The 23777-nt window shown below is 42.4% G+C and overlaps 1 protein-coding gene across 4 annotated transcripts in view; it reads left to right on the top strand.

Annotated features, from left to right (window-relative positions):
• CDH11 (cadherin 11) overlaps nt 1–23777 on the top strand; it is a 159544-nt gene that overhangs the window by 97293 nt on the left and 38474 nt on the right. For 3 of the 4 annotated variants that reach the window (XM_002925894.4, XM_034672329.1, XM_034672330.1), the window contains 3 exons: nt 15277–15676; nt 19973–20267; nt 23160–23279. In XM_002925894.4, the coding sequence (XP_002925940.1) occupies nt 15449–15676; nt 19973–20267; nt 23160–23279 (643 nt within the window). In that variant the 5' untranslated portion in view covers nt 15277–15448. Of the gene's footprint in view, nt 1–15276; nt 15677–19972; nt 20268–23159; nt 23280–23777 lie in introns of those variants that run through there. The other variant, XM_034672331.1, reaches the window with a different exon arrangement.

The raw sequence follows: 23777 nt of genomic DNA, 5'->3' as shown, positions 1-23777 counted from the left end.
GATATAAATTATGTATCAACCAAAGGCTCACTCAGTTCACTCCAAAAAGGACAAAACAGGATTTGGCAGCACCTTATGAAGACTCAGCCCTCAGGCCTGTAGGAATATCTCCGCTGCAGAGTGAGGAAGGGAAGGGAGGTGGGGCATAAGTATGTGTGAGTGTGTTGGGGGGTGGGTAGAGAAAACAGCTCTAAGGCAGTAGAAACTATTGAGACCCCAGAGTCCTGGATCTGGGTTGGTGCAAAGAGGGTCCATTTGGAGAAGGAGCACAGTCACTACCAGAAATACTTAAATACAGGCAGGAGGCAGCATTGTTTACTGTCTCCTCTGTCTAGATAGTAATGGGGCCTCAAGCAGGAGGTAAACATTCCAGAGGCAGGGGCAGACCCCAGGGAGAAAAACCTGGCATGGCCTTGGTGCAACCTCAAAGCCCTTGGCGCAACCTCAAAGCCCTTGGCAGTCCAGCTGGGATTCTCAGCAAAGCAGCAGTCACGGGGAAGAGGAGACAGGGAATGTTCCATGAAATGGGGTATAAACTTGCCTTCAGAGGAGGGCTGGGGAGGAGGCTATGGTGCCCTCCTCCCATTTCTACTGTGCAGAAATCTACCCATTTTCTATCCAGATCTAGGTCCTGTCTCCTTTGTGAAGTGGCCATGCCATTCTGAGTATCTCTTGACCCCTCTTCATGTTTCTATTTATCATTGATTTTGATGAGTTAACTTGATTTGGATCTGTTAGGTTTTTTTTCTGAGTGTGTCCATTTGTCTAATCAGCTAGCTTTAAAATTCGCAATCTCTCCCTGACCCCTTCCTTGTGAGTGCTAGGCGGGCTTGGTTAGATTCCTGGACTTTAGATCCAAAAATGTGTAGGTGTGGAGTAGATGGAAGATTGGAACTAAGACCTTGGGGGTGCACAGAGCTTATGACCAGGATACTCATTGTCATGGTTGGATTAAGAAGCAGGAACAGGTTCTGAACCGGGGGACCAAGCCCTATTTCTGTGGCCTCATGGGCAGCCATCCTTGAGATGCAAAGGTGGGCATTTCCATCACGGATGTCTTGCCAAGAAGGCAGTAAGTCCTTGATGGCAAAGTTCATGGCATAGAGTAATTGCTTTGTTGTTCCTTGTTCATCTGCTCCTTGGCAGCTATGGTCTAAAAGGCCTTTCCCTTACTGAGTGATTCTAGAGAGCACTTTCTATATTACCAATGGTACCATGGATTCCAAATTTGCCCTTCCAGTAAAATCTTTTTGGAAAGAGGTACTTAGTCGATCAATGTAAGATGCCTGAGAGCAATGGCAAAACTTATTCCTGGCTGCACATGCTTCTCCTTAGGGAGACGTGCCTGCCTGGGGAAACGTCCAGTTGGACTTAGTTACACTGGTGCTCTATAAACTGATTAAAGTTTTACATTATTTTGCTTGTTTATGTAATTTTATAAACAAACAAATGAACAGAAATAAGCTAGTGTCACCTCCTTTCCTGTTGAAAACAGGACTGAAAATAGGATTCAATCTCCTTTGCAGTGTGGGTACTGAATTGACCAGTGGTGTGAGTCGTGGTTGGGTAACAGCCACTCTTCCTGTCAGAGAGTAATTCCGGGCCTCACCTTCATGCCCTCGGATGAAATATTGATGTGTGGGACTTGCCTCTACCACCATGTAATTCCTCTTCCCTGAGCGACATACCCACTCCTAACAACACTTAGCTCATGAGATCTCACAGAGTTACCTTGTGTTGAGCTGGCTCCTTTGTTAGAAGATATTTATTGTCTGGCTGCCTTCCCATGGTTCCCTGCACCACTTGCCTTTTATTAATCATTAGCACCTCCTTTGGAGGCTGAGGCAGTGAAGGATATAGAGCAAAATTTTGTTCTAATGTGGAAAACATTATAAGGGAGAGGTTTAAAATTCATGCTTCATTCATTCAAGGACTATTTGGAAGAGTGTGGCAAGGCTGGAGAACATCAGGGGTGGCGAGAAATCCTCTACGGAAACATCAAAGGAGCTGGTTATGGTTGACCCTTGGGTGAAATACCACTTTCTAAAACTCCCAGTAATGTATGTGTTTCTTTTTTTTTTTTTTTAAGATTTTATTTATTTATTTGACAGAGAGAGACAGCCAGCGAGAGAGGGAACACAAGCAGGGGGAGTGGGAGAGGAAGAAGCAGGCTCCCAGCGGAGGAGCCTGATGTGGCGCTCGATCCCATAACGCCGGGATCACGCCCTGAGCCGAAGGCAGACGCTTAACGACTTAGCCACCCAGGCGCCCCATGTATGTGTTTCTTGAGGGCAAAGAACATGTTTCACTAAATTCATAGCATTTAACTACTGCAGAAAATCCTAGTCCCCACAAATACTTCTTAAATGGTTGCTATGTGGAATAAAATCTAGCTGAGTTCTGACCATCCATTCCCCTCCCCCCCAAAAAATTAAGACCTCCATAGGAGAATTACAGAGAAGTTCACCATGAAAGGCAGTAGGCAAGAGCTTCCAAATGGACCATATATGGCTTCAAGTCCCCTTTTCGGTGCTAACTAGTCATATGAACTAAAGTGAGTGTTCTGGAAGTCAAGTGCCCCAAGACCTTGTTTCCTTATCTGGACAATGAACACGATGACACAAAACTCCTTTGGATGCTGGAGGGAAAGAGGTGATAAAGAATGTATGTGAAGCACCTAGCACAGTACCTGCCACACTCTCGGTGCTCAGGTATGCCCCTAGCCCCCAAGAAGAGGCTGACTGGAGAAAGAGTGCTTTGCCAGAATGGCTCCTGGAACTTCTCCAGTCAGGAAAGCCCATGCCATCTCATGTGACAAATTCCTGGCAGCTTTGGCCACACTTTCCATGATTGCTCCATTCCCATTCCCTATTACAGATCATTGAAAGACCCTGGTCTCTGCAGAGAGCCTTCTGGCCTGGATCCCTATTGAGTCTGGAGCTATCTATTTTCACAGCTTTTCTTGTTGGAATCGGCCATCCCTCCTCTCGCCACCACACACACTATCCCCCAGCCAAGGAGCTACACCCAGAGTCCACATCCTCACAAGTCAGCATTACGGAATCTTTTTGGGTCCAGGAGCAAACAGAAAGGGTGCCCAGGTACAAGAAAGGAACCCATTTGCAGCATCTGACAAAGTTTATATCTCCATCAGAGAAAAGGAATGTAATCACATCTCCTTCCTGTAATGCTAACAGGTCATTTGCATTTATCTACAACCTACACTACTGAAGACTAAAAGCCAAACCTTAAAAATGACCCAAAGAAATGGAAGTTGCCGCTCCTGTCAGCATTTCATCATCTTCCCCCTCACCTGGGCATCGGATGTTACGCTTTTACAAAGAGCTTCCCTACCTATTATCTCTTTCCACCCTCAAATTAACTTGGGAGCCAGGGAGGTCAGACATCTTCCTACTATTTTTGTCATAAGAGAAAACAGACTCAGGGAGGTGAAGTGAGTTGTCAGTTGTCAGTAGCCCCACAGTTCCCTGAGCTGGGGCCCCCTCCCTAACACAGGAGATCATGGGCGCTGAAGCAGGAATTTACTAACCCGCTGATGGGCTGAGACAGTGAGTCTGTTCGGTATCAAGATCTCAGAAGTGGTTTCTTCCTTCCTTTATTTTTTGAATGCAGCCAAACTGCTTTTTAAGGACACATTTTGCTGAATCTGGCTGTGCTTCTATTTGCTGTGGGATGTGGGGCCAATAGGTTCAGCTGTCCCCACCTATTGCAGCCCCTTCCCTCTCAATTTTTTGGGACATTCTGCTGGCCATCTTTGGAGAGCCATCCATCCTATCCAGCCCTTCACTTCACCGATAGGAAAACAGAAGTCTAGACCACCGGACGTTGCACAATGAGTTTGTGGCTGACTTTGGAATGCCTAGTACAGTGTTCTTTGTATACCTTCATTCGTTCAACAGACCCTTTATGCTTCAGATGAAGATGTTTTAGAGACTAAGACCTACACAGACTAATAGAACTCTTTTCAATGACAAAAAAGCCTCCACTAAGCACTTGAAATGGGACTAGTACATTGAGGAAGTAAATTTTTAATTTTATTTAATTTAAATTAATTTAAACTGAAAAAGCCACATGTGTCTAGGTTGCCACCATATTGGATAGTGTAGCTCTAGAACAGTGGTTCTCATCTCAAATGTACACCACAACCACCTGGGAACTTCAAAAATAGCGATTCCTGATTTTCTTTGATTTTGCTTGGTATTGAATAAGGCCTGGCAATGGGATTTTTAAGACTCCCCAGTTAATTCTAATGTGCAAACAAGTTCTAGAGACTGTAGTCTAAATATTAAGCTTCATAAAGGCCATGTCAGCTATATGCGTCATTATACTCAGCTGCAAGGAATTCAGTGAGGAGTTAGGTATGTTTCGAAATCTTAGAGAACTTCATGTATCTTGGGGAAGAGGGAGACATAATCAAGGACAAAAAATATTATTAAATTGCTTAAAAGGCCAATATGGTCCAAAGGAATGGAAATGGTCACTTCTACCTGGGCGAGGGAGAAGGAGAGGTAGTCTCTATGGTAATGATTCTGGTAATGAATTATAAATAAGGCATATATTTTCTTTCCAGAGGTGCATTTGTAGCAATAGATGTCTCTGCCAGGCAAGTCAAAACTCACGTCTGTAATTCACAATAGGATTAACCTGGGATTATGGAAAATCTAATTAAGTGAACCATATTATCTGAGACCCACAAAAGACACTTAACGTTGCCTTTGAAAGTCCTGCCTGTCTGAAAGTGTTCAGCATATGCTTCAGAAAATGCTCTGCACATGTACAAGGCACTTGACTGGTTTGCTGTATCCCACTACTTTTCTTTTATGCTTAACTTTTTAAAAAATCCCATTACTTTTGATAAATGACGTTAATACATCTGAAAAGAAAGAATTGGGCTTCAAAGATTGGATTATTTGAAACTACAATGAGATCATTATGAGGCTATTGTTGGTGTCTGCTTTCTAAAAATAAGGGAAGAGGGAGAAAAGCTGTGGTATAGATAGAGATACCAAAAAAAAAAAAAGCCATTAAAAAATGTGGCAGAGTTTAGTCTACTCTTAGCGTGATGGTATGGTTTGGGGAGGTGCATTAGAAAGAGACCTCCAGAATAGCCCACCCACACTCTGGTAAGAATCAAGCTTCCGATAATTGAAAGCAGCTTGACTTTCTGCATTCCTCACATCTGTTCGGAGGCTGATTACGCTGGATGGATGCATGTGGACCACAGTGGATTGGGGTCACAGGCTGGATGTTGCAGGATTCTGAAGACTCGGCAGTGGTGATTTAAGGCACTCTCTCGCCTTGTTTCAGTAATTATTTCAGAAAAACCACATCAAGCCCTTGTCAGTTATTAGGACCACCTCGGGATAATTCCTCCTCTTCTTGCTTATACTTTTGAAAAAAACATTCTTTGTGGAAAGTGGTTCCCTGCAGATTTCAGCGATAATATGCAGACTGTTTTCCCTTTTCCTGTTCTCCACTGACAGTCCTTAAAGAGAGCTCCCAGGCCCTTATTTATGAATGTCTTTTTCCCTTTTAGAATATGGACTGGTTGTTTCCATAGAAGTAGTTTGCAAGGGAGGACTGCTTTTATGCCGGGTTTGGGAGCAAGAGGGCAGGGTAGACGCTGTATAAATTATCTTCCGCTCGATGCTTTCTCTTTCATTTTTCCTCCACAGAGTGAGGACTTTAGGTTTTGTGCACTTTGTTGTTGTTTTGTTTTGTTTTATTTTATTTTGCACAAGTTGCTTGTCATTTCTGTATCTCCCTTTTCCTATTTGTCCACTGAAGAAAGAGCAAGAGTGAAAGGTCTAAGGGAGGGTTTCATCCAGTTCTGAGACTCTAGCGGTAATAATGCAGCAGAATGTCCAAACTGGAAAAAGAAATGGTAACACTGGTAATACCTACTCTCGGAAGAACTCAAAAACCTAGCTCTACTCTGAAACTTTTCATGTGAGCACCAGTCCATTGGCTTCACAAACTTACACGTTTAAAACCAAACACATGTGCTTTATCCCCAAACCAGCCTCTCCTAGTGTGGCCAAGAGCAGCAGCGCCATCTTCAGATCACAGCCTCATGCCCTGTCCTTTTCCGTTTGCCCAGTTCCCCAGGCCCTCCACATCCTCATGGTTTCCAGAAGGGCCCCCTTTCCTCTACCAGAGGCTTATTTTTCCTATTTAGAGCCATGTTACCGCTCTACCTGAATGACTGTAATGAATCCAGGGAGTCTCTGTTGACCACATCCCTTCTCTCTCCAGATATTCTAGAATCCTCTACTGTGCTGTGGTAGCCACTAGCCACATAAGGCTTTTGAGCTCCTGAAATGTGGCTAGTCCAAACAGACATGTGCTGTAAATTTAAAATACACATTGGGTTTTGAAGTCTTAGGACCAAAATCAAATAAATAAATAAATAAATAATAACCGGGGTATGTTTGTGTAAAAATCTCAATAATTCATATATTTATTACATATTAAAATGATATCATTGGGGGCATACTGGATTAAATAAAATATATTGTTAAAATGGATGTACCCATTTTTTTAATGTTTTAAAAATGTGGAATCTAGATAATTTGAAATTATACATTTAACTCACATTATATTTCTATTGACAACACTGGTCTGCTTTATCTCATTTCCCTCATTTGTTTGTGTCATTGTATTTAACAATTCCTGTTCTAAGTATTATTTTGTTTAGCTCCCCTTAATGCACAGCCTCTTAGAGCCTTCTGTAAGCCTTGTACTTTATTGCATGTTGTATGCATACGGTATGTCATATCAGCTTATCCAGGGTTTATAGTACATATTCTTGTTGAAGGAACAAAACTCCTCGTTTATCCTCCTGATCACCTGCAGTGCGCCAGGCCATGTCAAGTTCATACAAGGTTCTCTCTATGCATCATCTCCTTTTATTTCAAATCTCCCTCTGAGACGGGTCCTCCTGTTTTCACATTTTCAACATGGCGGCATGGAGCTTCTTGGAGGCTGAGTCATACACCTAATGAACAAGCACTAGCTCTTGAGCTCTAACCCTCTAACCCCATCTGACTGCTGAGCCCATGCTGTTAACGAATGTGTCAGAACTCCCACTTCTCATGCCACTTTCTCCCATATACCTCTGACAGCTTGGATTCCATCAATCTCTGGATCAGAATTTTTAGTGGGTTCCCATTGTCTATCAGGTGACCTCTGATTCCTAATGTTGGGACTCAAAGCCTGTCACATTAACAGGGGTCTGCACTGCCTAGTCCCAGAGGACCCCGCTGCCATTATATCTGATGTTAAGTGCAGCCTCCTGGTGTGCATGGGTCAGTCCTGCTAGCTAGGACCCAGACTTTCTAAATTAGGTGCAACCTCCATCCAGGGAAGGTTGCAGTGTCTCAGCCCAACACAGACTCATAGGCTCCGGTAGACAAAGAAGACCTTAATAAGCCATTGTCATCCTCCTATTTTATGGGAAGGTGAAAGTTTCGTGAAGAAGAATTTTTTCTAAGGTTACATAACTGTTCAATGACAGAATCTTTGCTAGAACACCAGCATCTTGACTTTTGTTGTGAAAAATCCCCCTATGTTTCCAGGTTTCTTGGATATTCAGAAATGAAGAAGGCTTTTTCTATGTATTAACAAATAATCTCCACAGCTATGATACTTCACCCTTTATCGGAAGAACCACCTAACCTTTTCCTATTGATTATTGTAGTTTACTAGGTTTGCTGTCTGAGGATAAAAGAAAGCACTCAAGTTGGTTCACTTATAGGAGACCTATCGTCATTCAATGCATGAAAATTCAGGAGCAGGAGATCAGTACAGTGGGGCCCATGGAGACAACAGGCAGAGGGCAGTCCTTGATTGCCAAGATTTTCAGAGAACAGGGCCATGTGTTGTGCCATTTACCTGGCTGGGGGACAGAGACCATGTTTGTTTCTGTCTGGTTACTAACTGGCTTGATCATAGCCTTGATTTCACCGAATCTGTGGCGATGGAGGATGACTATTCCATCCCCCAGGCAGCCCAACACCTTCCAACATGGAAACATGGTCCCTGTTGTCTTTCATTCAAGTTTCCAGGTGTATCTTGTTCACCCAGCTTGTCCTTATGAGCCAGGTGACACAGGTTAAAACAATCAGTGATCAGTGTAAAATTTGGTTATTGCTGGACTAGATGTAGTTCAATCAGCCATGGCTCCAGATGAGAATGGAAGCTTCACGTGGTGGAGATCATGGAGATAGGTGTTTACTTGGAAGAAGCAGGAGTGGGCAAGGACCGGAAGACCGGAATGATATGGTACAAATTCATCTGCAGAGATGTGCTCCCCAATTCCTTGGTGCTGCATACGTAAGTCCTCCTTGCACGATCGCATCATACCATTAGTCATCTGCTTGGATGACTGTCTCACTGTTGTTCGAGTACAGTCTACATACCGGAGATACACAGCAGCCTACATATCCCTGGGGTCCAACCCGGGCCTGGCACTGTGAAAAGTTATTGTTGAACTGGAATAAGGAACTGGCAAATAAAGAAAGCTTCATAGATATTTACTGCTCTGAAACAAAGGGAGATTTACATACAGGCCTTTGATACCACAAATGAAGTTACATCATGTTGAACATCTGTTTATCATTGCCATTTTTGCCCTAATTTTCCCTCAGGTATTTTAGCTCGTGTAAAAAAAAAAAAAAAGAAAAGAAAAGAAAATCTTTCTCTTTCCACACATTCATATACAGTGTTTATTCAGTCTGAGATGACACAGCTGACATTATTTCCTGTACGTGTTGATATATTTTATTCATCTTAATGATTAACATTTTAAAATATTACAGTGAGAAAAAGACTGTCTTAAGGATTGAGTAGAGCACAAATAGTAAGTTTTTCATTGCACACATTGTATTTAATCATCTTATTAATGGAAGCTTACTTAATTATTTGAAGAGATAAGTAAATAATCATGGAATGATTCTACATGTTTGGGGTCTGGGAACTGAAGTTGGATTCCAATGATATTTTGTGGCCATGAGAGCCTGAGAATATAAAGGCTGGTTGTACATACTTTAAAAATAAATGAAATTCATATCTAAGAAAGATTATTTTCAATATCAAATACAATTTTGGAGCTGAGATGATCCTCGAAGATGGATCATGCACTCTCCTTATATCGAAGATGAGGAAAATGGACTCCTGGAGTTTGCGAGTCAGGTAAAGCGAAAGCGAAAGTTTGCTGTCACATAAACTTGAATTTGAATTGCAGCCTTGCTAGTGATTTAGGGTGTACCCTTGGGTGATTTACTCAACCACTCTGAGCCTCACTTTCCTTGTAGATAAAATTTGGGTGATATTTACATACAAGTTGTGGTAAAGATACAATTAAATAATAGGTACTAAGATCTGAGTATACTGCCCAGCACTAGAAAGATTGAGCACCTATTTAAGGATAATCTCTACTATCATTACCTAGTGTTACGAAGCCTGTAAGTGATGGATTCAGGATTTGGACACAGACAGGTCTGCCCAACACCAGGCAGTGAGTGATCTTTTCATTTTTAAAGCTGATACTCACATGGTTCTCTATTTCTCTAGAAGCAGAGAATCAGACTTACATTGCAGCAGTTTTAAATTTTCCACTCGCCCCTAGAGAACGTTATGGTCATTGATAAGGGGCCCCATTTGCTGCCTACTTTGACATTTGAATTTAGTATTAGAGCATGGAACAAGGATGACCCTTTTGCAGTCTTTCCTGTGTGTTTTGCACCTGAACAGAAGTGATTATTAGCCCAAGTTTATGCTTTGTTCCAAGTGTAGAAATCAGGGAAGAAGAAATATGATTCAATAGTTCTTATCATACTTCCTCTCCCCATTCTCTGTGATTTCCACAGACATGGCATAATTCCTGTGATTTGATTTGAAACTAGAGACCAGCTCAGTGCTGAGTGATGAGATCTGGACGGGGAATAAAATATGCTTGAATTAATTTGCATAATAGAATCCGATTGGTTACAAAGCTGTGTTTGTTGAAGTGGAGAGCAGAGCCCCGGAGCTCCCCCACAAGGGGACACTGCACATGCAGAATGGAGTTTTGAGTTCTGGTGTGGGCCTCGATAATATTCTTAATGTAATGATAACCTGTCTTTAACTGTAAATTAGCTCCCTGGAAATGAAAAGAACAGGTCAGCCTGTCTGATCCTTCCAGCTCTGTGGGGAGGAGAAAGCTGAAAAACCAAAGCCACTTGCTTTCTGCTAAGCGCGTTCGTCTTTCTTTCTCCACCCGATAACAATTTCCAGCAGGAGTCCAAATATACTTAAACACCCGTATATGTCATTTTCTTTTACGGAGACAAAAGCAGGCACAGCAAGAGGGTTTTATGCTCAAGGCGCAATAGCTTATGACGGGCTATCTGCTCTCAAGATAGAGGGGCAAGCCTTCCACTTAGAGCTGGTGGTTTTGCAAATCCATTTTCCTGTCATGTTATTACTCCTGTGACTTTCAACAACATTTATTTTTCCTTCCAAGCAATATGCTCCCACCATAAAATAAAGTCCGCCTATATGTTTTAGTGGAACCCCAATGCTTAGACATCCTGGCATACTGCTAGAAAGTACTTTAATGGAAAGATTGTTTGAGAGTTGCCTCGGGGGTCTTTCTTAAAACCAATTAGAACATTGATATATTTCTCTAATTATTACTAATGTCAAGGTCTTCTTAGGCGGGACGCCTCCTATTAATTTCCATGTGTGTTCCCTGCAAACTCTTTACCATTGAATACATCAATCAGATCTCTAGATTTTAGAAGCATTTCTTTAAAAAAAATGAATCTCTCTGAACACATTTTTGAAACATATACATTTAGAAATTCTGAAACAGGGCGTTTAAAAATAAAAAGCAAAGATTAACTTTTGTGTAATGTGTTGTTTAAAGGCCTGGTGGTACTGTGCTGTTGATGGACTGATGTAATTACTTCCTGCTCGTCTTCACTTTGGTCTCTGCTATAAAATGTTTTATCCTCCTCTTTCTGGTTTGGTTTTAGTATTTTAGTCATCACCAGTGCCACCAAAACCTAAATTATTATCATTTTAAAGCTGTTACATGTGTATCAGGATGTGCGTCTATATTCACTCTTCCGCCTGCTCTTAGAAAGGCAGTATGGCACAGGATTGTAGGGAAGGATACAGCTCTCGGAGCCAGATATCCAGGGTTCATGTCCCAGATCCTCCACTTGCTGGTTCTGTAACCACGGACAAGTTATTTAATCTTGCTATGCCTCAGACTGCTTACCTATAAAGTGGGAATGGCAATAATACTATTATTTGTGTAGGGTTATTGTGAAAACTTGTTGACTCACGCATGGAAAGCATTTAGAAGAGCATTAGGCAGGTCATAACCCTGGATGAATAGTAACTATTATTACTATTTTTCTTAGTCATATTTTTAGGATATACCAAGTTCTAACGTTGGTTTACTTCAGGTGCCTTCTAGGTTACAGGATCCATATCATAGTAACCATATCATTTCCTTATGAATTCAGACAGAAACAAATGGCAGGGGTTGGTATTGTTCACTGATTAAGAACACAGACACCAGAGCCAGATGGCATGGGTTCAAATTCTAACTCGGCGATTTCCCAGAAGCATAGTTGCACAAATTGCTTCATTTATCTGGGCCCCAGCTTCCTCTTCCTTTTTAATAAGAATATTGATAGTACCTATTCATAAGTTTGTTATAGAAATAAATAGCTGAATTACTATTTGTAAAGTTATTAGAACAGTAACTAGAAAAAGCTTTTGCTAAGTGAATTCTCATTCTGAAAGTGAGTAATTTTTTAAAATTATGTCTTAAAATTCATCTCATACATACCTGAGGCTAATCATTAAAATAACATTATATATTACATAGAGTCATATAAGTCCTTTCAAATCATAGGTCCAATGAGTTACTTTTAAAAGCAACTTGGTTTTGTTATTCTTTCCAGAAGAAAATAGATAATTTCATCTTTTCAATAATGGGCTCATTGTTTTTGGGTCATGTGGAAACTCTTAAATTCATTAGTATCAAGCTAGAATTTTTTTATCAGGAGAAAAAAGTTGTCATCTAGTTTTAACACTTGTGGTGTCAGAAATAATTGTGCTTTACAGCAAAATGGCAGCCAGAAGAAAGAAGTGCAGAAATATGAACTTTAATTAAACCCTTTCTTTCAAATACACTTCACAGTTTATATGCAAGAATAATTTATCACCATGTGAATGAACACTTAATACTTGGCACGGTGTAAAATGGGCAGGGATCTTGTCGCACCATATGGTCTTTGCTGTTTCTTCTTCTTGAGATTCCGTGGTGGCAGCATCAAGTTTGCACTTGAAGTATGTGGTTCACATCATACATTCAGCTTTTACTGATGGCTTGCTTTCAAAAGCACAGACACTGGACCTATAATCATGTAGAACACATAATCCCCATCATAAAGATGGATCCGGTTTAGTAAAGAGACGGTGTATGAATCAGAAGAAATCCCCAACAATCTCTCACTGGTGCTCCAACCATGAATATGTATCTGGAAGCCATTTGTAGAAAATGTCACCCAATGGCTTCATTTTGGAGAGAATGCACTAATATAGGAATGACAGGTCCCATGACAAGCAACTGGCAGATTCTCGACCATATATCTGGCTTCCTGACTTAAGCCCAGCGATCTTCCTATTGCTTCACATTGACTCATTTTAGGATCTGACTCCTCCTAGGTCTCCCTCTGTGCTTTTTCTCACACAATCAGTTTGGATGGCAAGAAACAGGATTTGATGTATTATTATCATGCTCGAGTCTGAGGGTGAAGCTGTTGAATGATGACACTGTCTGTTTAATCTCTCTCTCTCTTCCACACAGCCTTTTCCATTCCCTGAGATGTCTGTCTACACCAAACACTGGACTCCCTATTCCTTGAACAGAGACAAACAGAATACATCATAGAGTGTATTGGGGGCAGTGATGGACACCTGAATTATCTGCACATCTGTGGCCTCTCTAGATACATTTTGCCATATGACGAAGGATGCAGAAAGGCTTGGGTTGGTGAAGACCATTAGAAGGAAGAATGTTCTGCTCCACCAAATTAGAATTTCACCAATTCCCTTGTTTTCTAGACTACTAAAACCGAAGGCTGTGGTATCCCCATGTAACTCTTATTCCTCAGTTCCTCTCTTAGAGAAAGTACCTCACCATCATTTTCTGGGCATCTCCATCTGTAAGGCAAAAGCACCTCCTTCTACAGAGTGAGACCTGTGGGCTTGGACTGTGGCTCTCTAGGAAGAGAAGAAGAGACCCAGTGTGTGCCCAGGTCCCCACTCTATATGCAGCCCCATATGAGTGCAATTCTTGTTATCCTCGTGGTTCAAATAAGACCACTCCTAGAGGTGACTGATAGACCCAACTTCACCTATACTGTAAGATAACAGAAGTTGTATTCCAACCCAGGTCTCTCTGATCTCCACATCTGGGTAGATTCCACTATGCCAAGATTCATGCTCCTTCCTTTATGTTTACCTCCCCCCACCACTACATTCATACCAGATAACTAAGAATTCAGTGATTTCTTTTCTAAACGCTTAAGAAGCTCACCAGTTTCATGTAGACCCACCAGTGCTGAAATGAAGTGTCATCCTCAGTATCAAAGCGTTACCCTCCTGCCCAACAGTCTTCTGAGATTCTCTCCCATCAGTGGTGGGCATGGTAATGGGATTGCCTGGTTCTGGGAGCTAGAGCTCCTGCTGGAGTCTGGGTGGCACACCAAGGGAAGAAGATAATTGTTCAGAAGAAATTGCAGGGTGCTAAGAGAGGGGAACAAGCAAGGGAAGTCCATAGGGGATAATTAAGTTTCCAGCAGTGGCAAGACTCAGTTTAGTGAAGAAGTCCAGGAAACCAAGGCAGAAATTAAAGAGCAGAGTAACTGTAGGTTAGAAAACTACAAGGGGGGGGCGCCTGGGTGGCACAGCGGTTAAGCATCTGCCTTCGGCTCAGGGCATGATCCTGGCGTTATGGGATCGAGCCCCACGTCAGGCTCCTCTGCTATGAGCCTGCTTATTCCTCTCCCACTCCCCCTGCTTGTGTTCCCTCTCTCACTGGCTGTCTCTATCTCTGTCGAATAAATAAATAAAATCTTTTAAAAAAAAATAAAAGAAAACTACAAGGGGTGTGGAAGGGCCATCCTTATACTGATGAGTAGCTGAGCCATGGCTGGGTGCCAGGAACAAGACCTTTGGACCAGTTGGTAGGGTATGCTCTTTTATTTTGCATCTCGTGGTTGGAAAAGCTTGTAAAGTATCCCTTTAAAGACTGCCAGGTTAAGGAAGGATCTTCAGGTTCTTAGGTGGACCTTTGATCAAACAAGAGCAAATCTTATTCATTAAATTCACACCATAGCATTCATTGATCCGCCATGAGGACTGGATCCATTATCTCACTCACAAGTGTTTTAGTGACCATGAGTGGTTTCTCGGAATCTGCCTCAACCTCCTTTCTCTGGCAGGGTCCACTGCTGCCGTTCTCCTCCTTGTGCCATCCAGTCACGCTGACCAGTGTTGGGACATGCTGTGCTTATGAGGCGCTCTCGGCTTTGGGGCATGCTGTTCCCTCTGTATGGTCACCCCATCCGCTCTCTTCTGATCACAGCAACTCACTTCAGGGTGGGGCGCAGCCATCCAGCACTCAGGGAGTCTCCCATAACTGTCCCCACTCTCTGCCATGTCCACCCTTAATCTCCATCCACTAGATGATCCTCTCCTGGACTTCCATGATGCCCTAAGTTTCCCTAGTATGAAAACATACCCTATACAATTATGATCAATAACAAAAATATGGAGTGCTTGCTGTGTATGAGACATTGTGCTAAGGGAATGAGAGGTGTCGACCTTGCAGCAAGTATGATTAGCATCCCCATTTCATAAATGAGCAAGCTGAGCTCTAAGAGCTATTGTCTTACCCCAAACCCATAGTAAGGTATTTAGTCAGTGGTAAAACGGACACTGAGACCTTGGCAGCTGGATTCCACAGCACACATGTTCTTCCTCATATAGACCTTGAGGGTCATCTTTGTGTATGTGTTTATTCCACTGATGACATGATAAGTTTGAGAGAGAGCAGGGACTATTTTTTGCTCAGCCTGACCCCGCACTACCCAGAATGAAGCGCTCCTGGGGTCCACTGTTGATGGAGTGGGATTGAAATGAATTGGGGATGGAGCCTGCAGCTAATCTGACCTTTCTCACTTCCTGCAGAAGCCGACTGGGGAAGTGGGCAGCCCTGACGTGATGTGCTCAGCAAGCAGAGACATTCCATTCCAAGAGAGTTCTGCGTGACGTGTCTGGGAGGCCACCATCGGCCTGGCCGCCACGAAGTTGGTGAAAGGGGTGACAGCCGCATTCTCCTGTGCCTACCACGTAACCAAAAATGAAGGAGCACTACTGTTTACAAGCTGCCCTGGTGTGCCTGGGCGTGCTGTGCCACAGCCAGGCCTTCACCACTGAGCGGCGGAGCCACCTGCGACCCTCGTTCCACGGGCACCACGAGAAGGGCAAGGAGGGGCAGGTGCTGCAGCGCTCTAAGAGAGGCTGGGTCTGGAACCAGTTCTTCGTGATAGAGGAGTACACCGGGCCTGACCCCGTGCTCGTGGGCAGGGTAAGGCCGCTGCTCTGCAGTGCTTATTTCTCCCTCTCCACTGTTCCAGTCATGGGATATGGCCAAGAAAGAAAATTTCTGGGCTGGGGGGCGCAAAACAAAACACTAACGGCCCTTCAATAAGAACCATGAAATCATTGTTCAAACATCATTTCAGCCTTTTTTTAAATTTCAATTCATAGACTTATCCATGTTAAGAACACTTCTGTTTTCCACTTAATATTATACCATTAAACTCCATTTTTAATGACTGCACAATAATGTATTGAGTTGGAACCATTATTTATTTAACCATTGTCCAAAGGATGGCATTTCCCTAACCACACCCTGTCCCCAACATGGACGCCCCTTGCTTGTGTTCTCAGAACCCTCCCTGCTCTTTATGACAGCTTTCCTTTTTGTATTACACGTGTCTATCTATTCGCCTGTCTCCCTCACTGTACCAGACCAGTGTCATTCTGTGTCCCGAGGTCCTGGTACTAAGCCCAGTTTTGGGGAGGCCTTTGTAAATAGTTGATGAGACGGATGTGTCTTAAGAATGGATGAGATTTTATGCTCTTTGGCTTAGGGATGGCAACATCCAGTTAGGATGATTTGAGAGTCCTAGCAGTACTTGGACTGCATTCTCTGCGTACCCCCTCCAAGAAAGTGCAAAAGATAGGCAGTCCAAAATACGTTAAAAAATGTATTGCCCATTATCACTTATTTTAAAATGTGCAGCCATCTTTCAGAGGATAGTGGCATTAAGTACAAGGAGATAGGTGTTCATCGGCATAAAAATGAAAGCCTACTGTGCTCTGGGGAAGAGCTAGACAAATGGTAAACTAGGGTAAACTAGGGTAAAATATCCCTGACTTCAAAGAGCTCAGAGACTAGTGGAAAAGACACACTTATCTAAGCAATTAAAACATACACACACACACACACACAGAGAACAGGATAATGAAGAAATTCAACAGAAGTGATTATGCATTTACATGGGAATATTTGGGAAAGATGGGAGAAGGTTTCATAGAGAATATGGCAATAACTTGTGACCTGAAAGAGGACCTGAGTTATCCCGTGAAAGGGGGAAAAGGCCAAGAGTAGATTTGAGGGGCGCTACTTTGTAAGCCTCCTATACTCCAATGAGTTATTTTAGTTGTTCTTTAACAGGAGAACAGCAATGCGTTTTTATGTAATTGACATATTTGGAAGAGGTTCATATTAGCTTCTCAATAACATTGTTGGGGGTTGGGAAAGTGCCTTTTCAAAGAGATGTACCAAAAGAATTTCATTCACGTTTCCCCGAAAATGGAAAGATTATACCCAAAATAGAAGTAGTCTGGGGGAAATGGGAACTCGGAAATAATTGGCATGTGAATTCCCTACATGAGGAGATGGGCTCTGTGCCCAGAGAGGAAGACGAGACTTCAGTCATGGCAGGGGCTCTGCAGCTTGAACAACACGGGGAGCTGTGCGTGAATTGTTCTAAGAATATAGAACTTCCACCTTCGGGACTTTCTCAGTGGAGAACAGTGTGTGTTAGGGTGAGGGACTGCAGAAGAGACAGGACCTGGAGAAGCCTTTCCATATCTCTGCGGAGCAAGCGGTTGGCATGCTCACTAAAAGGGGAACATAGGAGAAAACATGGAGAAAAGTAAGCAGTGAGTGGCCTTTAAAATATAGGCACATGGGATTGAGTGTGAGATGTCACATTGGGCGGGGGAAGAAGAACAAAGTGCGGGGTCCTATGGATCTTCCTTTTGAGATAATGCGGATATATAGTTCCCCGTGAATAGAGGCGATAGACTAGATGACCTTTGATTTGACAACATTCAAGGTTGAGTGCTTTACGATGCTCTGAAAAAGGAGAATTTGGCAAGCAATGGACTTTCAGATTTCTTGCAGGAAACACAGTCTGTGTCATGCTGTGCTCTGCGGAGGGGGAAGCCATCAGTCTTTGGCATTAGGAATTGGCTGTGCAAGCCTCCGCAACTGGATCCCCTGATAGGATTGAATGGTTTCCCAAACTGCTTTTTGTGTGGAACCTAATAAATATCATTGTCAGTTGTATAGGTCATCTTTGTTGGAGAGAGAAAAAGAAGGAATTTATATCCAACTTTCAAATCTGAAAACAAAGTAGAGGAAAATAATGAGTGCTATGTTTTTACATTTTTTTTTCAGTTATTTGGTTGATCATGAACTAGAATCTGTGTAATTCTCAAGAGACTTGGCCAAACTCACATGTAATCCATGAAAGCCCCTGGAAACTTCGCTTCTAGACACTCCCATTAAAATAAGCATTGATTTCCTTGGTTTCTCATTCCTAAGACTGAGCCCCGAACTTTTGCCAGGTCTGAGGCAGAGAAAACGAACAAATAACAAACTGTGTGGGGGGTTGGGGAGGAAGCCAGGGGAATGGTGGCAGGGATCCCGCCCGCACTGTGGAAATCCTATGAAGATTGGGGCAGTTCTGTTCATCCTTTGGAGGCCACTCAATAGCTTCATATTTTACTCACAAACCACCTTATTCATGAGAAATGTATTAACCGTCACTTCATGACGTTATGTAGCTGATTATGAATAACAAGTTCTGAAAGAAAGTTGTTTGTTTGTTTTTGGTTTTTTTTTTTAATTTTCCTGAGAAGCACTGTGAACTAAAATCAAAATGGTTTTCCTGCTTTGTGACTCCAGGTATCCCCCTGAGCTGAAATATTTGGTGTTTTACTGAGATGCTGCAAATCAATTAGATCCTTTTTGGGAAATGGAAACAACACAAACATTTTTAAAAAGCAGTGTGTTCAACCTTGCTTTGTGATTCTGAACAAGCTCTCCTGGCCTTGGTTTCATAACAATAATAATTAAAATGGCATTAATAATAATATTAAAATGGCATTACTTATAATATCAGTATTAAAATGTCATTGATAATAAATATTATTTTTGTTATCAATGCCATTTGAATAAAGATTTTGGCTTATACCAGGGTTTCTTACATAGTGGGTAGAACCAAGGGCTCTTTAGCCCCTCGGCTACCCTTGAGGCCTATGGAAATGGTAAAAGCAACATTTATCTCTTCCGACAAACGGCATAATGAGGGCAGAGGAACTCAGAATAAGATGGAAGCTTCAGACATTGAGGTGACCTCAAGGGAAGGTGAGGATTTTATTGCTACAGGAAAATCAGACGTGGTCTTTGGGTGAGTTCCACGTTCTGAAACACAGAGCAGAATCAAGGCACAGGGTGGGTAGTCAGGACAACTGGATCCTGCCCCAGTCCAGCTAAGGGTGGATTTAGGCAAGTACCATCATTTCTCTTGGCTTTGCCAAAGGAGGGGGAAAAAACCTAAAGATACTTAAGGTTCTCTCTATTGTCTAAGAAGCTGCGCATTGATAAATATTTATCAACCCATCCTACCCACACTATGCCTACGATCAGAATGGGAGCGTCTTCCAGACAGGCCACATCCCCAGACCCTTACGCCTCATGCGTCTCACAGAGGGTCTTCGGGAAAGGTCTGATCAATGAATTGCTTGTAGCAACAGAAGCCTGGAAGCAACCTTAGTGTCCTTTGGAAGAGGAGAGCTAGAACAAGGTGATGACATCCGTCCAGTGGGTGAGGTCGATCTGTATGTATCAGTGTGAAAGACCACCTGAATGTACTTTTATAGGAAAACAGAGGTGGAGAGTGACATGTGCATTATAGCACTTTATTGCATAAAAATAAGCTGGGACATTTATGTATCTCACTGTACAGATATTCTAGCATATGAGTAAAATATATCTTAGAGGATTCACAGGAAACTGGTAACAACTGTTGTTTGTGAGCAGAGAAATTGAAAGAGTGGGAATCAGAACTGAGAAGACTTACTTATGGCATAAATGTTTGTTTTTTTTATTTTTTATGTTATGTACATATTTCTTTCAAAATAAGTCTATTAATATATGTGCATATGTGTATATATTTTGTTTGGGTGATATTTGTGTGAATATGTGTATCTATTTCGTATGTGTGCATACTTGTGAGGGAGAGCATGAATCTCAGAATTTAAAAAACTCAGGGTTCAAGTTTAAACGCCAGGTTCACTGCACCCAGCTGTGTGACCTTAGCCAAGGCAATTATCTTCTCTTAGATTCCATTTCTTCATTTGTAGAAACAGGTGAGAGCATCTCCCTCTCACGGTGTATGTGTGTTTCTGCGTGTCTGCTTGAGTGTGTATGGACAGTGTACTACAGCAAACAGCGTGCAAGTGAGACTCTATCTCCCCATTGCTTCCCTCATGGAATTAAAAATCTCGATTTCTCTTTTCCTAGCTTCATTCCGATATTGACTCTGGTGATGGGAACATTAAATACATTCTCTCAGGTGAAGGAGCCGGAACCATTTTTGTGATTGATGACAAATCAGGGAACATTCATGCCACCAAGACATTGGACCGAGAGGAGAGAGCCCAGTACACGCTCATGGCCCAGGCGGTGGACAGGGACACCAACCGGCCGCTGGAGCCACCATCGGAGTTCATCGTCAAGGTCCAGGACATTAATGACAACCCTCCTGAGTTCCTGCATGAGACCTATCATGCGAACGTGCCCGAGAGGTCCAACGTGGGTGCGTACAGCAGGGGACACCTGCTCCATCTACAGGCTTGGTGTCCCTGTGGGTGGAGGGGCTGCTGCTCATTCTCCTGAATCAGGAAAGACAAATTTACACTGCCTCTTCTACGGCATAATGACAAAAAAATGTTATCTGTGTAGTTGAAGTTTCAAATATTTAAAACGGACCCGAGATTTTAAAACCTAACCTTAGAAAACATAAGGCGGTGTGGCCAAGTGGCAAGAACACGACCGAATCCAGGGAACCCTGGCTCTGGCATTCATTAGCTAGTGACTTGGATCTAGTTCCCTCTCTCTTAGGTCTAATGTTCCTTTCTGTAAAATGGAATAACAACTTCTAGTCTTGCCATTTTAGTGGCAATACGTTCATCTACTAGATCACATTGATGTCTGTGGAAGTCAGAGTGATGGTAACATTTGTTGCACGTAGGCATCATGCTAATTAATCATTTCCATGGCATTATTGCATTTAATTTTTGCGAAGATTCTTCTTCACAGTAAGGTAGGTCCTATTTGACATATCTTGCAGATGGGAAACCCAAGCTAGATATTGGTTAACTACTTTATCCAAGGTCATCTGAGCTGTTAAGTGGCTCCATAATCCACACTTAGTCATGACACTATGTCACGATCTGTTTGAATAATTTAGAAGTAGACATGTCTTTTCATTGGGCTTAAAGACACACTGCATTGTTAAAGGATGTGCCTCTAAAGGATTTCTTCATGTGGCCACCTTCTCCTGGCGGTAACTTTTGTTTGGCTTTATAGAATGCATGCAGATGTGGTCTTTTGAGAAACATGCCTCATGTGGAGAAGGGTTTGTCTTTCAGACAGTGATCAGGGCTGTTCTGATCAGGAAATGAGTCTGGTTATATGAATCAGAGATTTTAGAGCCCAGATGGACTTAGGAATCATCTGGGCCAAACTGCCCATTTTACAGATGAGAAAACCAAGCAGCAAGAATAGGCACCAACCTGCTAAAAAAAGTTAGATAAGGAAGTGACCCCCAAACCCTAAGCTCTTTCCACTTTGCATGTAGAACTTAGGATTTGAAAAAAAAAAAAAGTCTCTTTTTTTCCTCCTCCAGATAAAGTCAGGCAATTCTTACATTTTATGAAGGTCAGGCTTCATTTCTTGCTTCTCTTCTCTGGCCATGACCAGTCCTTTAGTCTCTTGGTATTTGTCTAGGGATTTTAATACCTAGACTAATGTCTAGGGATTTGTCCAAAGCGGACATGAACCAGATCATTAAATAGGGGACAGTAGCATCAGCAACTGAGCCAGAAGGAAAGGCCTGTCATCAAAATGAATACTCCAGAGGAATGTACATTGCCCCTACCCCAGGGAGCCCCTGATGCTTCAGGCTAGCACCCAGACCTCTATCACGGCTTACAATAATAGAATCTGTTGTCACAGTACTGGGGCCGTGCCCCCCATAAGCCAGCTGAACCTGGGAAACTTGCCACATCTTTCTCAGTTTTCATTTTGTTATCTATAAAGTGAGGATAATGTAAACTGTGATGAGGGCTAAGTAACATGGATGGAAAATACAAGGAGTCGTAATGGATTTCGTGGAGTTCCAGAAGCAAATGAAGCATAGAGATTTAATAATTTCCTTAGCTCAACCACAACGGTAGAGAATACAGCCTATTCTCCTTTATAAACCCCTACGACCTAGAATAGTGACTGACTGTATGGGAAGAGTTCGAGAAAAGTTTGGACGAAATAATGAATTGCAGTAGAGTGATTAGAAAAAAAGCTAGATTGACATTTACACCGTATGAAAATCACTGACAATTGTAAATTAAAGGGTTGACAGAGGCTGTGTAAACAGGCTCTCTTGCCCCCCACACAAAACCTTGCCCCTCTGCCAGAAATGTCACAGAGAGATAGTGGGTTTGAAGTTGGTTGCTGGATGGGCGTTAGACTCTTGGCTCTGGCAATAACCCACTTTGCAAAATAGAGGGCAAAAGTTCATAGCCCTCGCACCCAGTTTCTCAAAATGTAGTTGATGTACAAATGAGCAGAGTGAGGCTGGCGAAACACATGGAATGTGCCTGAAACAGTGCCTGGCACTGAGGCACTAAATACCCTTTCTCTTCCTCTGGCATCGCACCCTGTTCTCTAGTCCAGCACTTTGTGCCCTCAAGTCCTTGTGACCGTCAAAGAAGAGAGGCTCTGCCAGGAGAAGCAGAATGTCGTCTTCCTTCCTTTCCCTGGAGAGGAAACTTCCTTTCCTGGAGACAGGAAACTGTCTTTCAGACCCACTGACCTCTATGGGTAGTTTCGGTTAAATGACTACCAGACCCGTTAGAGTAGGAAGATGCAGTTTTCGTGTCACCAGGGAACAACATTCTGTACAATATTTATAGCCATAAATTAATTAAAATGTAGTATTACGAGCTATTTTATTACATGCAAAGCAACAATAAAATGATGTATTTATTGCTGTGCTACAGATGGAAGACTGCTCTCTGTCCTTTTACGAAAAGCAATTCATCATTAATTATCCTTTATTATACTCTTTGGGACGATTTTTATTTAATTATTTGATATACTGAACATTTCAATTGCATGGGTCTTAAGACTGTTTTTGCAGTAATGTTCATATTATTTTAACTGCTAAGCATAGCACAATGTACTAGGAATTTAGAAAGTTCATTTTTAAGCTATGGGAGTTTTTTTTTTTTTTTAAAGGATGGTAAGAGGGAAGGAAGAGAAGGAGGAAGAGAGGAAGATTATTTTACATCTTAACCTCAGAAAAGCGAGCATGTTACATAGTTGTGGAGCTTTTCTCAGTTTTTCATTTTAGGATGGAACTTTGTTAACTAGAATATAATTCAAAAAGCCGAGAGGGTGTTGCTAATGAATTTATTTCATTTTTAAGGGACATCGGTCATCCAGGTGACCGCTTCAGATGCCGATGATCCTACCTATGGAAACAGCGCCAAGTTAGTATACAGCATCCTGGAAGGACAGCCCTACTTTTCGGTAGAAGCACAGACAGGTAGTGTGCAATGTCATTGTGATCTGTGACACACTGTGAGTGAGCAGCCCAGGCCTACTCACTAAACCTACTTGAATCTCAGTCTTCCCACGTATGAGAAAGGCCACCTCACAGGATGGTTGAGAGGCGTAGACACTGCGTGCATGCACCTGGGTGTGGTTGGCTTCCAACGAACCTGATTTATTATTATTGTTTCTGCCATGCCACAATAATAATCCTAAAATACAACTTTTATCTTAAAATCGTATCTTAAAATTCAACTTAAATTTAAGAACTTCTCTTAAAATACTTAATCTTGGGGCGCCTGGGTGGCACAGCGGTTAAGCGTCTGCCTTCGGCTCAGGGCGTGATCCCAGCATTATGGCATCGAGCCCCACATCAGGCTCCTCCGCTATGAGCCTGCTTCTTCCTCTCCCACTCCCCCTGCTTGTGTTCCCTCTCTCACTGGCTGTCTCTATCTCTGTCGAATAAATAAATAAAATCTTTAAAAAAAAAAAT

The sequence above is a fragment of the Ailuropoda melanoleuca genome, chromosome 12 (assembly GCF_002007445.2).
Source record: "Ailuropoda melanoleuca isolate Jingjing chromosome 12, ASM200744v2, whole genome shotgun sequence".
In the NCBI taxonomy this organism is placed as follows: Eukaryota; Metazoa; Chordata; class Mammalia; order Carnivora; family Ursidae; genus Ailuropoda; species Ailuropoda melanoleuca.
Note: the sequence above shows the minus strand (reverse complement) of the source record. Positions and strands in the feature narration are given on the sequence as shown.